At 41.0% G+C, this 13,768-nt stretch overlaps 1 protein-coding gene across 1 annotated transcript in view; it reads left to right on the forward strand.

Moving 5' to 3' along the window:
• The window catches only part of LOC140208209 (uncharacterized), a 152,036-nt gene that overhangs the window by 28,426 nt on the left and 109,842 nt on the right, over nt 1-13,768 (forward strand). Inside the window, exon 2 of the mRNA XM_072276719.1 lies at nt 1,857-1,982. Within this exon, the coding sequence (XP_072132820.1) occupies nt 1,857-1,982 (126 nt within the window). The remainder of the gene's footprint in view (nt 1-1,856; nt 1,983-13,768) is intronic.

Genomic DNA, 13,768 nt, shown 5'->3' on the forward strand with positions numbered 1-13,768 from the left:
TGAATCTTTAAGTCCCGAGTTGTGTTTTAAGGTTGGGTATCGGTGCCGTGTAAAGAAATAACATCTGATAAGTTTTGCTCAAGCAGTGGATAGGAGCAATTTATTCTGTTTAAAAGAAATATTTTAGAGACTGACTATACATCACATATTTGATTTCTTGTCAAATGTTAAGTCAATTCTGTGAAAATGTTTAGATTAGAATAGACTCAAATTTATTGTCCTTGTGCCGAGTTCAGATACAAAGCCAATGAAATCTAGTTAGCAACTGACCAGAAATGCAAAGAATAGTGTTATTTACAAAATAACTGTGAATAAAAAGTAAGTGCTACAGCACACAAATATAAAAGTACTGAGACAGTACAATATAGTGCAATACTGCTTAGCACTGTGATGTGAGGTTCAGCAGAGTCACAGCCTCAGGGAGGAAACTCTTCTTGTGCTTGCTGGTGCGGGAGTGGAGGCTCCTGTAACGCCTACCAGATGGGAGGAGAGTAAAAAGTCCATGGTTAGGGTGAGATGCATCCTTGATAATGCTTTTTGCCCTGCCCAGGCAGCGTTTATGGTAGATGTTCTCAATGGTAGGCAATTGGGTGCCGATAATCCACTGGGCAGTTTTCACCACACGCTGGAGTGCTTTGCGGTCCAATACGGGACAATTGCCATACCACACTGAGATGCAGTTGGTGAGTATGCTCTCAATGGTACAGTGGTAAAAGTCCGTCAGTATCCTGGGACAGAGGTGAGCTTTCTTGATGCTCCACAGGAAATAAAGGCGCTGTTGCGCCTTTTTGATCAGGATGGAGGAGCTCAGGGACCAGGTGAGATCCTCGGAAATGTGGACACCAAGGAATTTGAATCTTGATATGTGCTCCACTACAGCTCCGTTGATGTAGATGGGGATGTGAGTGTGGCTCCTAGCATGCCTGAAGTCCACAATGATCTCCTTGGTCTTCTGGGTGTTAAGGGCCAGGTTGTTGTCGGCACACCACTCAGCCAGGTGCTGGACCTCATCCCTGTAGGCTGTCTCGTCATCCCCTCTGAGCAGGCCAACCACTGTAGTGTCGTCTGCAAACTTGATTATGGAGTTAGAACCATGTACAGGAACGCAGTCATAGGTGAAAAGGGAGTACAAAAGAGGGCTCAGCACACAGCCTTGAGGCATGCCAGTGCTCAGGGTGAGAGTGGAGGAGGAGAGGTTGTCTAACTTAACTGATTGGGGTTTGTTAGTCAGGAAGTCTAAGGACCAATTGCAGAGGGATAAGCTGAACCAAGCTGGCGAAGTTTGGCGATCAGTTTGGAGGGGATCAATGTGTCAGTATTTTAAAAATCTTTGTTAGACTTCACCCCATTTTCTCTCCCCACTTATGTTGCCCATCCTAATAAGAATTTCTAGCAGTTTGCTGTTTTTGTTTTAGATTTCCACCATATACAGGATTTTTTTTCTTTTAATTTAATGTAGTTTCCTTGCTTCTGTACTAATTGTCTCTATTTATAAAACTGACATGTAACTTTGAATCATCTTTTTTTAATGTCATAATCTTTAATGAATTTTAAAATAAACTTTTTTTTGCCTTGAGTAGTGAAAATAGTTGAAGTTTGTATTAATTTTCCTGGAAGATTCTGTTTAGTTGGTAGAGTTGAAAACTCTTTATAGTACTGCAATATTTTGTGTTTGGCCTCCTAGTTTGATTCCATTGAAGATGATGGAATGAGTTTTAGAGGTGGGGCATAATGTGCTAATATTACCATAAGTGGTCAAATATCATTAAACACCACTAAATAGAGATGAATTTTTTGGTATCAAATTTTATGAACAGTTGATCTAACATTTTCCAATGTATTGTTATTTACAACAGCTTAGTAACAATGAACAGATCAAGTTACTCAATGCAGTGAAAAACCGAGAGATCACCGTTGATCAGGCCTGGGAAATAGCACAAAGTGGCAAGTCTACAGTGCAGGAGGCAAGCGAATCAGATAAAGTAAGGTCATCTCTTTGCTCCTTTCTTCACCATCAAGAATATACCGATTTAGAACTTACTAATCTTTGTTTGGTTAAAATGTGATTATAGATTTTGTCAAAAAATTAAGTTGCACTACATAAATGACATATAGTTTTATGAAAGATTCATGAAAGTAGATTAGTTGGACATGGCAGGAGATGTGTATCAGTGACATATTTTCAAGAAAGAATTTACAATGGTGGTACTGGAAAAAATATCTAATGAACTCCTTCCCTTTATTTACCAGAACAAATACGAGGGACTTCATTGATAGGATGACCCCAGCTTTTCTATGTTTTCTCTTAGGCAGTGCTATTTAATACCAAATAAAATGACATTATATGCTAATGTTTTCTGAAAGATAGTATTTTTGCATGTAGTTATTTTTAGTGGCAGACAATTCAAAATTCAAAACAGAAGCAATGAATGAGATTCTATATCCAAGTGTTTGTGCTGCTATTAAATCTGAAGTTTATACTCTATGTCAGGATACAGTTTAAGCTTTAAATGTTCAAGATTTCTAATTCAGAGTAGAGAAGGCATTTCTCAAATTAACTCATTAAAAATTTTCAGGATTAAGTGAGCTTGCATTCTATGAAACATTAATGCACAAGTGTTTCTCCTGGCCTTGGAGATATTTGCAAAGGAGAATGACGTAAACTACAGATAAAGTCATAATGAGCGAGAATACTTCTCTGTGATCTGTAGATATGAAGGGTGAATATAATCCTCACAAATGCATTAAGGTACAGGATATAGATATCAAAAGAGATCATGGTAGATTTGTTGAGATTTTAAGCTTCTGCTATAGAGAGGATGCACTTGTCCTTTTTCGTTTAAGTAGATCTAACTGGAATTTCCTGTATAAGGATTGCAATGTCATAGTCCAAGAGATGTACAGCAAAAAAAACAGACTAATCAGCTCTCAGTGTCTGTGCTGACCATCAGACACTCATTTAGTGGTTTTTTTATTCAATTACCCCACATTCTATAAGAATATAAGACATAGGAGTGGAATGAGGACATTTGACCCATTGTGTCTTTTTTAACATTCAATTCTGGCTGATTTATTATCCCCCTCAACCCCATTCCCCTGCCTTCTCCCCATAAACTTTGACACCCTTACTATTTAAGCATGTATCAACCTCTGCTTTCAATATACCCAATGATTTGACCTCCACGGCCATCTGTGGTATCGAATTCCTCAGATTTACCACCCACTGATGAAAAAAAAATTCTCCTCATCTCTGTTCTAAAGGGATGTCAATGTATTCTGTGGCTACGCATTCTTGTCCAAGACTTCCTCACTATTGGATACAACTCAAAATCCACTCTTTGTAGACTTCTCAATTTTTTGTAGCTTTCAAAGTGATCCCCCTCATTCTTCTAAACTCCATTGAATACAGTCCCAGAGTAAATAAAAACTCTTCATACATTAAATCTTTCATACCCAGGTTCTCTTTCAAAACCTTCTCTGGATCCTTTCCAATACCAGTACATCCTTTCTTAGATAAGGGGATCAAATTACTCACAATATTCCAAATGTAGTCAGACCAATGCCTCACAAAGCTTCATTATTACATCCATGCTTTTATATTATGGTCCTCTGGAAATGAATGGGAGTATTGCATCTGCATTTCGTACTACCAACTCAATCTGCAAGTTAATCTTTCGGGAATTCTGCACTAGGACTCAAGTGCCTTTACACTTCTGATTTCTGAATTCGCTGCCTTTTAGAAAATAATCTATGCCTTTATTCCTTCTACAATAATGCATGACCATACAGTTCCCTACACTGCACTCCATCTATAACTTTTTTGCCCATTCTTTTAATCTGTCCAAATTCTCCTGCAAACTCCTTGTTTCTTCAAAATTATCTGTCCCTCCACCTATCTGTGTATCAACTGCAAACTTGGCCGTAAAGTCAGCCAATCTTGAATCTATGCTAGTATCTTTTCTGTAATACCATGGGCTCTTATCTTGTTAAGCAGCCTCCTGTATGGTACCTTGTCAAAAGCCTTCTGAAAATCCAAGTAAACAACATCCACTGAATCTCCTTTTTCTATCCTGCTTTTTATTTCCTCAAAGAGTTCCAACAAATTTGTCAGGTTAGATTTCAATAGGTACACTTAATGTCAGAGAAATGTATACAACATACATTCTAAAAAATTATTTTTCTTTGCAAACATCCATGAAAACAGAAAAGTGCCCAAAAGAATGAATGACAGTTACATGTTAGAACCCCAAAGCACCCCTCCCAGGTCTCAGAAACTCCAACCATTGTTGTTCTGCTGTGTTCCCTACAAGTATCTCCTTCCAATCATCAGCTCCTCTTTCATGTCTCTGAAACTCATTTTACTCCACTGTAATACTGATACATATCACTTTATCTTCTCCCTCTCAAACTGCAGGGTGAATCCTGTCATTAATGATCACTGCCTCCTAAAGGTTCCTTTACCTAGAGCTCTCTAATCAAATATGGTACTCTACACAACTGCCTATCCAAAATTGCCTTTCCACTAGTGGTTTAACTGGTGGTTGACGTGGTTCTCTTTTGTGTCTGTTGGTGACAGAAAACCTATGTGGGAGAGTTTTTAGAGTGGAAAGGCCATTGCACTGGGACAGTTCCATTCTCTCGATCTCAGAAGCCCTGGTCCAGTGGTTCGAGCAAGTGTCATAAACTGGGGTCTTCCTTGGTTGCAGTGGATGACCATGACATCTTAAGTGCTTTCTAAGCCCCTTATTCTCCACAGAGCATTTCAGTAACGCCTTCCTGGCCATTTTATCTCACTGTACATCTCACTCACCCAGTCTACCAGAGTTGATGTGCATGCAAAGATGGCATGTCCCTAACTCAATGGGGTATGCGGACACAAACCACACTCACCTTGTTTAGCTTTCCTTTCAAAGTGGTGTACTGGGGTGTGGCCACTTTCACATGCAAACAGCTACTTGGAGCCACAGGTGAGAGCTGAGTGTTCAGGTAGGAACCAAAGGTGAGTGAGTTGCCCCAGAAAAGACATGACAAACACCTTCAGCAGTGGTGCTACCCTTCCATAGACACCACATACACTCCAACTACAAGCTGCTGTAAAAATCCATCTCATAGACATTCCACAAATTCCCTCTCTTTGGATTCAGCACCAACATTATTTTCCCAATCTACCTGCATGTTGAAGTCACCCATGTCTATCATAATAATATCCCTTTTCTATCTCCTGTTGTAATTTATACCCACATCCTGGCTACTGTTCAGAGGCCGGTATATAACTCCCATCAAGGTCTTTTTACTCCTGTAGTTTCCAATTTCTATACACAAGGATTCTACATCTTCTCATCCTCTAGGGGAAGAGAAGATGGTGGCGCGATGCAGTGTGCGCGGCCGCTCCGAAATAATATCAGTATTTATTAAGTAGGTGCCGTGCACAGTCCTGATTTGATGGAGACAGACGTGAGAAGCATGGAGGAACATCTGGAGAAACTTCTGAAATGCCTGCTTCGCTGCCGCTGCTACTGTGCAATCGAGGCTCTCCGGAGGGGAAGGCCCCAAATCCTCGGCTTTGCCTATTGCCTGTTGCTGGGGCCGGGGTCAAAACACTGTGCAGAGATGGTGCTTGGTGTCAGAGGACTGGTTGGAGGCTCGAAGTTTTCGTATGGACTCAAGAGTCGGCTGTGGTCGAGTGCTTCCAGGGTGCTGCACTGGCAAGTTTGCGGCGCTGGAGGTTCATTGCAGGGAGAGTTTTTTTTCTCACTTCTACTGTCTGCGTGAGATGATTGGACTTTCGAGAGACGTTGAGACTTTTTAAAATCAAATTACGGTATTGCTTTGCACTGTTGTAACTATATGTTATAATTAAGTGTTTTTTGTCAGTTTTTCAGTCTTGATTTGTTTTGTCTTTCCGTGATATCATTCTGGAGGAGCATTGTATCATTTCTTAATGCATGCATTACTAAATGACAATAAAAGAGGACTATGTGTCCTCATAATCTAAATCTATCTTCCTGACCTCCTATGTTGCATCAACTTTTGGACTGCCTGAACTGAAAGAATGTTCTGTTCCTTGTATTTACAGCCTCCTTTTCTGAAGTCTGCTTTGGATCCAGTTCAAACACAAGTTCACATTTGAGTGGTTCACTTATTTAATCTCAAACAGAGATCATTTACACTGTGTACCTAGACTTTGTCATCAATTTTAATCAGATATCTCTTGGTTCTGCAAATCACAACAATGCTTCCCACCTCCCAGTTATCTGAGGTCAATTTTTTTTGGAAGCCCAAGTACACAAGTGCTCACTTTATTGGAAATATTTCCTCTGATTAGTCATGATGACTTTTTTTTTTATTGTTTCTAGTTAAGTCTAGAAGCTAAACTTAAATGAACAAGACTAAAGCATCTGGAGTTCATCAAGAGCTCTGGGGATATATACAGTTTATACTGTAGGGCATTGTTTTGTATTTTCACAAATATTTGGCCAAACTGTTCATCTGATCCTATTGGATTTCATCTTGTAGAGCCTCTTACCTCTTTCACCTGTCACCTTCCAGTTTCTCTCATCATCCCCACTTCACCTCCTCTCCGCCAATTACCTATCTTTATCCTCTTAGATTCACCTATCACCTGCACGTTCGTGTTCATGCACCTCGCTACAACTTTTTAATCTGACTTCTACTCCCTGTTTCCAGTCTTGCTGAAGAAACTCACCCCAAAATATTGCCTGTTCACTTCTTTCCATTGATGCTGCTGAGTTCCTCCAGGATTTTGTGTGCATCGACCAAACTATATTTCCTGTTTCAAACTATATCACTGAAATACACACAAATTGCTGGAGAAATTAGGTAAGTCAAGCCTTCTCTGATACCTATCTTCCGTCTCTTGATCTCAGACTGTCTACTGGTAACTTTTATAAATCTACTGACCCTCACAGATATCTTGACTTTGCCTCTTCCTACCCTGTCACTTGTAAAATATTCCCTTTTTATGTTTCCTCCAGTTCTGCATCATCTGTTCTCAGGATGAGGTTTTCAATGCTGAAACACTTGAGTTGTCTTCTTTCCTGAAGGAAAGGGGATTCCCTTCCTCTAACAACGAAGCTGCCCTCCCCTGAATCTCCTCCATTTCCTGGTCATCTGCCCTCACCTCATCTTCCTGCTGCCATAACAAAGATAGAGTTCCCCTTGTCCTCCACCTACCACCCCTTGAGCCTCTATGTCCAACACATCATTCTTGGTGACTTCCACATCTTCAATGGGATCCTACCATTAACACATCTTTCTTGCCTACCCACTATTTACTTTCTGTGGGGCTCTCTCTCTCCATGACTCCCCTGTCCACTCGTCTCTCCACATTGATTTCCCTCCTGACACTTAGCCTTGCAAGTAGGGCAGATTCTACACTGGTGCATAGAGCACCTCCCTCAGTATCATTCAGGGACCCATATAATCCTTCCAGGTGAAGCAACACCAGTGGGAATAATGGGAGCCTTTTCTGGTTGCTACACTATAATGTGGTTGGTGTTGGAGACAGTGAGGAGGAGATTCACCAGGATGTGGTCTGGATTAGAATAACTTTGACTTGAGGAGAAATTGGATATACTGGGCTTTTTTACACTGGAGTAAAGGAAACTGAGGGATAATTTAAATAAAATATATTAAAGACATATTTAATGCAGAGCTGGACTGGTTCTTGATTAGTAAGACCATAAAACCATAAGATATAGGAACAGAATTAGGCCATTTGGCCCATTGAGTCTACTCTGCCATTCCATCATGGCTGATCCATTTTTCCTCTATCTCCTGCCTTCTCTCCATATACCTTCATGCTCTGAACAATCAAGAATCTATCGACCTCCACCTTAAGTATACGTTACAACTTGGACTCCACAGCTGCCTGTGGCAAAGAATTCCACAGATTCACCACACTCTGGCTAAAGAAATTCTCCCTCATCTCTGTGCTAAAAGGTCACCCCTCTGAGGTTGTGTTCTCTGGTCTTTGTCTCTCCCACCAGAGGAAACACGTTCTGTCAAGGCCTTTCACCATTCAATAGGTTTCAATGAGGTCACCCTCATTCTTCTGAATTCTACTGAATACAGGCCCAAAGCCATCAAATGCTTTTCATATGACAAGCCTTTCAATCGTGGAATTATTTTCGTGAACCTCCTTTGAACTCTGTTCAGTTTGAGCACATCATTTCTAAGATAAGGGGCCCAAAACTGCTCACAATACTCTTTGCTTTTATATTCTAATCCTCTTGAATCCTTTAGGGAATAGCGCACAAGGACTCCCAAGTCCTATTGATCCTCAAAGTATTGTATTTTCTCTCCATTTAGGAAATAGTCAGCCACTTCATTTCTTCCACCAAAGAGCATGACCATACATTTCCCAACATGCTATTCCATCTGCCATTTCTTTGCCCATTCTCCTAATCTGTCTAAATCCTTCTGTAACCTCTCTACTTCCTCAAAATTACCGGCCACTCCACTAAATTTATATTGTCTGCAAACTTTCATTAAAGCCGTCAATTTCATCATCCTAATCATTGACATAAAACTTCAAAAGAATAATTTCCAACACAAACCCCTGTGGAACACCACTAACCAGCCAGAAAAAGCTCCCGTTATTCCCACTCATTTCCTTCTGCCAATCAGCCACTGGTTTAACCATGCTAGAGTCTTTCCTGTAATAACATGGGCTCATAGCTTGTTAAACAGCCTCATGTGTGGCACCTTGTCAAAGTCCTTCTGAAAATCCAAGTACACTACATCAAGTTTCTCTTTTGTCTATTCTCCTTGTTATTTCTTCAAAGAATTCTAACAGATTTGTCAGACAAGATTTTCCCTGGAGAAAAATCATGTGCCTCTAAGTACCCCGAGACCTCATCCTTAATAAGCCACTCCAACATCTTCCTAACCACTTAGGTCAGACTAACTGGACGATAGTTTCCTTTCTTCTGCCTCTCTCCCTTCTTGAAGAGTGGACTGACATTTATAATCTTCCAGTCTTCCAGAACCATTCCAGAATCTAGCGACTCTTGGAAGATCATTTCTCATGCCTCCACGATCTCTTCAGCCACCTTTTTCTTAACTCTGGGGTGTACACCATCTAGTCCAGGTGACTTATCTACGTTCAGATCTTTCAGTTTCCAAAGAACCTTCTCTCTTGTTATGGTAACTTCACAGACTTCATGCCTGCTGACACCTGGAACTTCCATTATACTGCTAGTGACTTCCACAGTTAAAACTGATGTAAAGTACTTATTCAGTTCATCCACCATTTCCTTTTCTCCTATTACTACCTCTCCAGCATTGTTTTCTAGTGGTCTGATACCCACTCTTGGCTCTCTTTTACACGTAATGCATCCAAAGGAACTTTTGCTATTAAAAGTAATCTTACTTTTGTTTCCATCTTTACCTGAATGGCTTTTTTCATTGCCTTCTGTTGGTTTTTGAATGTTTCCCAATTTTCCAACTTCCCATTAATTATTGCTCTATTTGGCTTTTATGTTGGCTTTGACTTCTCTTGTTAGCCATGGTTCTGTTATCTTACCTTTAGAATACTTTCTCCTCTTTGGGATGTATGTATATATGTCCTGTGCCTTCTGAATTGCTTCCAGAAATTCCAGCCATTGCTGCTCTACTGCTATCCCTGCCAGTGTTGTTTTCCAATCAATTCTGGCCAACTCCTTTCTCGTGCCTCTGTAATCCTCTTTACTCCACTGTAATACTGATATATCTAGCCTTAGCTTCTCCTTTTCAAATTTCAGGGTGAATTTGATCATATTATGATCACTTTCCCCTTGGGATTCTTTTACCATAAGCCCTCTAAACAACTCTTGTTCATTGCACAACATTCAATCCAGAATAGCTGATCCCCTAGGGGGCTCAACCAAGAGCTGCTTGAAAAAGCCATCTCGTAGGCACTCCAGAAATTCCCCCTCCTGGAATCCAGCACCAACCTGATTTTCCCAATCCATCTGCATAATAAAATCCCCCATGACTATTGTAACATTGCCCCTTTGGCATGCATTTTCTATCCCATTGTAATTTGTAGACACCACACCCTTACTTCTGTTTGGGGGTCTGTATATAACTCCCATCAGGGTCTTTTTATATTTGCAGTTCCTTAGCTCTATCCACAATGATTCAATGCTCTCTGATCCTATGCCACCTCTTTCAATGGCTTGATATCATTTTTTTACCAACAGAGTCATACCACCCCCTCTGCCTTCCTGCCTGTCCTTTAGATACAATGTGTGTCCTTGGACATTAAGCACCCAGCTATAATCTTCTTTCAGCCATGATTCAGTGATGCCTACAGCGTCATATATGCCAATCTGCAACTGTGCTATGTTCATAGAAAGGGTATCAAAGGTTACGAGGAGAAGGCAGGAAATTGTTTTGAAAAGGAAAATAAATCAGTTATGATCAAATGGTGGAGTAGATTTGGTGGGCCAAAACTCCTAACTCTGCTCTGATGGCCTACGAATTTTGTTTAAGGTCTTTCATAATGGATGATGTTGGATCTGATGGGACTGCTCCATACTGTATATCTACACAAATAAATTTTTAAAAAAGCAAATGAATGACATTTGCTAGAAATTTGAAAATGATGACATACTTAGTAGACCTGGCAACATCAGTGCAGAGAGAGAAATGGCATTAACATATGACACCGAACAGTATAGGCCCTTGATGTGGATCTGTCCCTTAAACGTACACTAAGATCAGTCTAACACTTACCTCATAAAAAGCCCTACCACTCATTGTGTAAAAAAAAATACCCCTGACATCACCCCTGTACTTTCCTATCCTTCAAATGCTCATATATTATTGCTCATATTAGTTATTTCTGCCCCAGGAAAGAGTCTCTGGCAGTCCAATCTATCTCTGCCTCTTCTCATTTGTACACCTCTATTAAATCGCCTTTCCAGTGTTTCCCAACTTCCTTTAGTCCAACGCCCCCCAAAGCATTTTCATCCTTGTCAACACCCCTCTTAGTCACAATAGACTTTCCAGGACCCTATAGTGCAAAAACATGTCTACCATACGCTAATGTGAGAAAAATGATTCTGCCTGAAATTTTTATTTGTCTTTAAACCTAGCTTACACAGTACCTGTGCAATGTGCAGCAGCTTCGATATCAATGTGATCCTTGAGCTTGATGGTTTTTAGCAAGAGTTGAAATATCTGGTTCAAGTTGTGACAGCAAAAGCCTTAAGTCCGCACGTGTAACAATGTCCAAGTAGTTACTTTTTTTTGGTAGTATGTAGTTCATTTTACTGAAGCTTCTTTCAACAAGGTAGGAGAATGGAGATGCAATGAGGAGCAGTTTTGATGAGGAGAAATTTTGTATGGCAGAATAGCCACATACCACAAAAGCCAACATTTTTTAAATGCATTTTTGCTTCTTCTTCATTCTTGAATATCAATAATTTCTTCTTGCAAGCTCTCTTCCTATTCTTCCACCTTGCAAAGAAATGGGTTAGTTTCCCAGTCTGGAATTTCCAGATTGTTCAAATCCTTGAATCAGTTCTGAAAATCCTTCTTCAGTTACTGCAGGTGTAAGCAGTACTCTTGCAAATCACCATCTATGAAAGAAAGTGCTATACTTTCCATGCAGGTAAACTGTGAGGACATTCTTCTCCCAATGTTTAGCTTAAATATTTCCAATTTTCTGATAAAAGGTGACACTATTCTTTTTGCCTTGGTTAAATTCTCACCCAACAGTTTAATATTTAGAATGTTCATTTTGTCATACAGATTGGCTATGTATGCCACCTCTCCATGTAGAAGTTCAATCTTGTTTCCCAAGCTCTTAACTTTGACCAAAAACTGAACCACAGTGTCAAAAAGATCAAAGAAACGTTTTAAGGCACAGCCTTTTCACAACCAGTGCATTTCAATGGGAAGAAGTAAGCGTGCAAACTCGTCATCATTATCTTGGCTTAACTGGTGAAATACTCTGCTATTTAATGGATGTGATTTAATTTTGTTGATAGATATTAAAAGAGTCAGGCTTGAAAAAAGTTGCTGGCTTGAAAAAGTATTTGGCTGTGAGATGTTGATGATGAATTCACAATGGAATGCAAACAGACTTAGATTTTTTCTCATAAATGCCCCTAAACCAGCATGGTGACCTGTCATATATGGCGCTCCATCTGTTGCACAAGAAATCATGTTTCTAATCAGAATAGTTTTATCCTCAATTAAGAGCTTCTCGTAGATTGATTCTCTGTTGATACTTGCTTTTAACTTTTTACAAAAGAGAATGTCTTCATAAACTTTTCCATTTTTGATGAACCATATGCAGCCCCCTGGCCACCTTGACGGTTGCTCGGCTCTCTGTCGTCTAGGGAAACAGCCCTCGGCCCCACCAATCTGGGTAATAAGTTTGTCTGGATGCTGTGTGATGTACCCCACCCCGCCCAAATAACAGACAATACACCAGATACGATTAAATGATTTACAGTTTATAGATATTACTGGAACTAGATAATTAATAGAGAATAGAATATAAAAGGAAAATAAAAGGCGTCACACTTATCAAAATTCAACCACTTTGTGCACAAACAGTTGGAGCTCAGAACCCTTCTTTTTCACCCTGCGACCCCTCGGACCACCTCGACCAGCCGCCTGGGACCAACAACGGTGGTCGACCAGACGCACCATACAAGTCCGTCTCCGTCTCCCCTCCTCACCGAACGCCCCGCTTGGGGTCCGACCCCGTTAGCGGACTCACAGCACCTGGTCCATCCTCTGTCTCTCTCTCTCCCGCCTTCTGCCTCCAAAACCCCGCGCATACAAATCTTCCAGATACACCAAAATCATAACAACTATCCCAATTGGTTTGTAACATCCTCTTATCACCCCTAACCCAAAACAAGCTGTAGCACAAAAACTTTCTCAGCGTTTAACATAACAAAGAAGCAGTCCCAAGTATAACATAACAAAGAAGCCATTTTAATTAGCCTACGCAGTAAAAGACGAAATCCCCTTACACTCTCCCCCCACCAAATAAAGTCATGTCCTCATGACTTCTAAATAACTTGCCAACCAGTCCTGCAGACACACAACACACTCATACACAGATACACACAGTGACAGTGCTTCCCAAACAGTGGACCTTACGCCCATCCCACGGGCGCTACGTAGGCCAACCTATCTGGGAGATTCTCAACCCTCCGAGATCTCCATAGCCCCTCACCTAAACCCAAAAGGCTCAGACACTAGTAGGGATACTTCAGGCCTGCTTGCCAACTCCTCTCTCACTCAGGCCACCATTACAGCTTGGAGCCCCCTGTCCCGTGTCCAGGGCCCTGCTTCTTTTCCTTCCTGTTCCTGCCGTAACTCAGACTGCCCACAGCTAGCCCTCCCCCCTACACCTGACTCAGTGGGAGAAGGGCCAAAGGTCTCATCCTCAATCACCGGGAAGTTAGCGAAAGGCAGCATGTACCACATGTGCAGCACATCATCTTTCAAATTCGTATTCTTCCTCATTCCCTCGATCCGTAGCTGTTGTTTAAGTTTCTCCAAACTGAAACATTTAGCCACAGTTACCCCTTCAGCCTCCTGCAGTCGAGACGTCAGCTTCTTCGGGGATTCCTTCAACTCTCGCCACAGCCTCAGCAGTTCTGACTCAGGGTTCTTGGCCATCTCCATCTGAGACGCAGTTACCCCACCAGCTTCTTCCACCCTGACCTGAAAAGCAGCAGTTAAAGGATGATCAGCCTCCAGTTTTTTCTTCCTGATGACGTCTTCCAGGTCAACT

The sequence above is a fragment of the Mobula birostris genome, chromosome 2 (assembly GCF_030028105.1).
Source record: "Mobula birostris isolate sMobBir1 chromosome 2, sMobBir1.hap1, whole genome shotgun sequence".
Lineage (NCBI taxonomy): Eukaryota > Metazoa > Chordata > Chondrichthyes > Myliobatiformes > Myliobatidae > Mobula > Mobula birostris.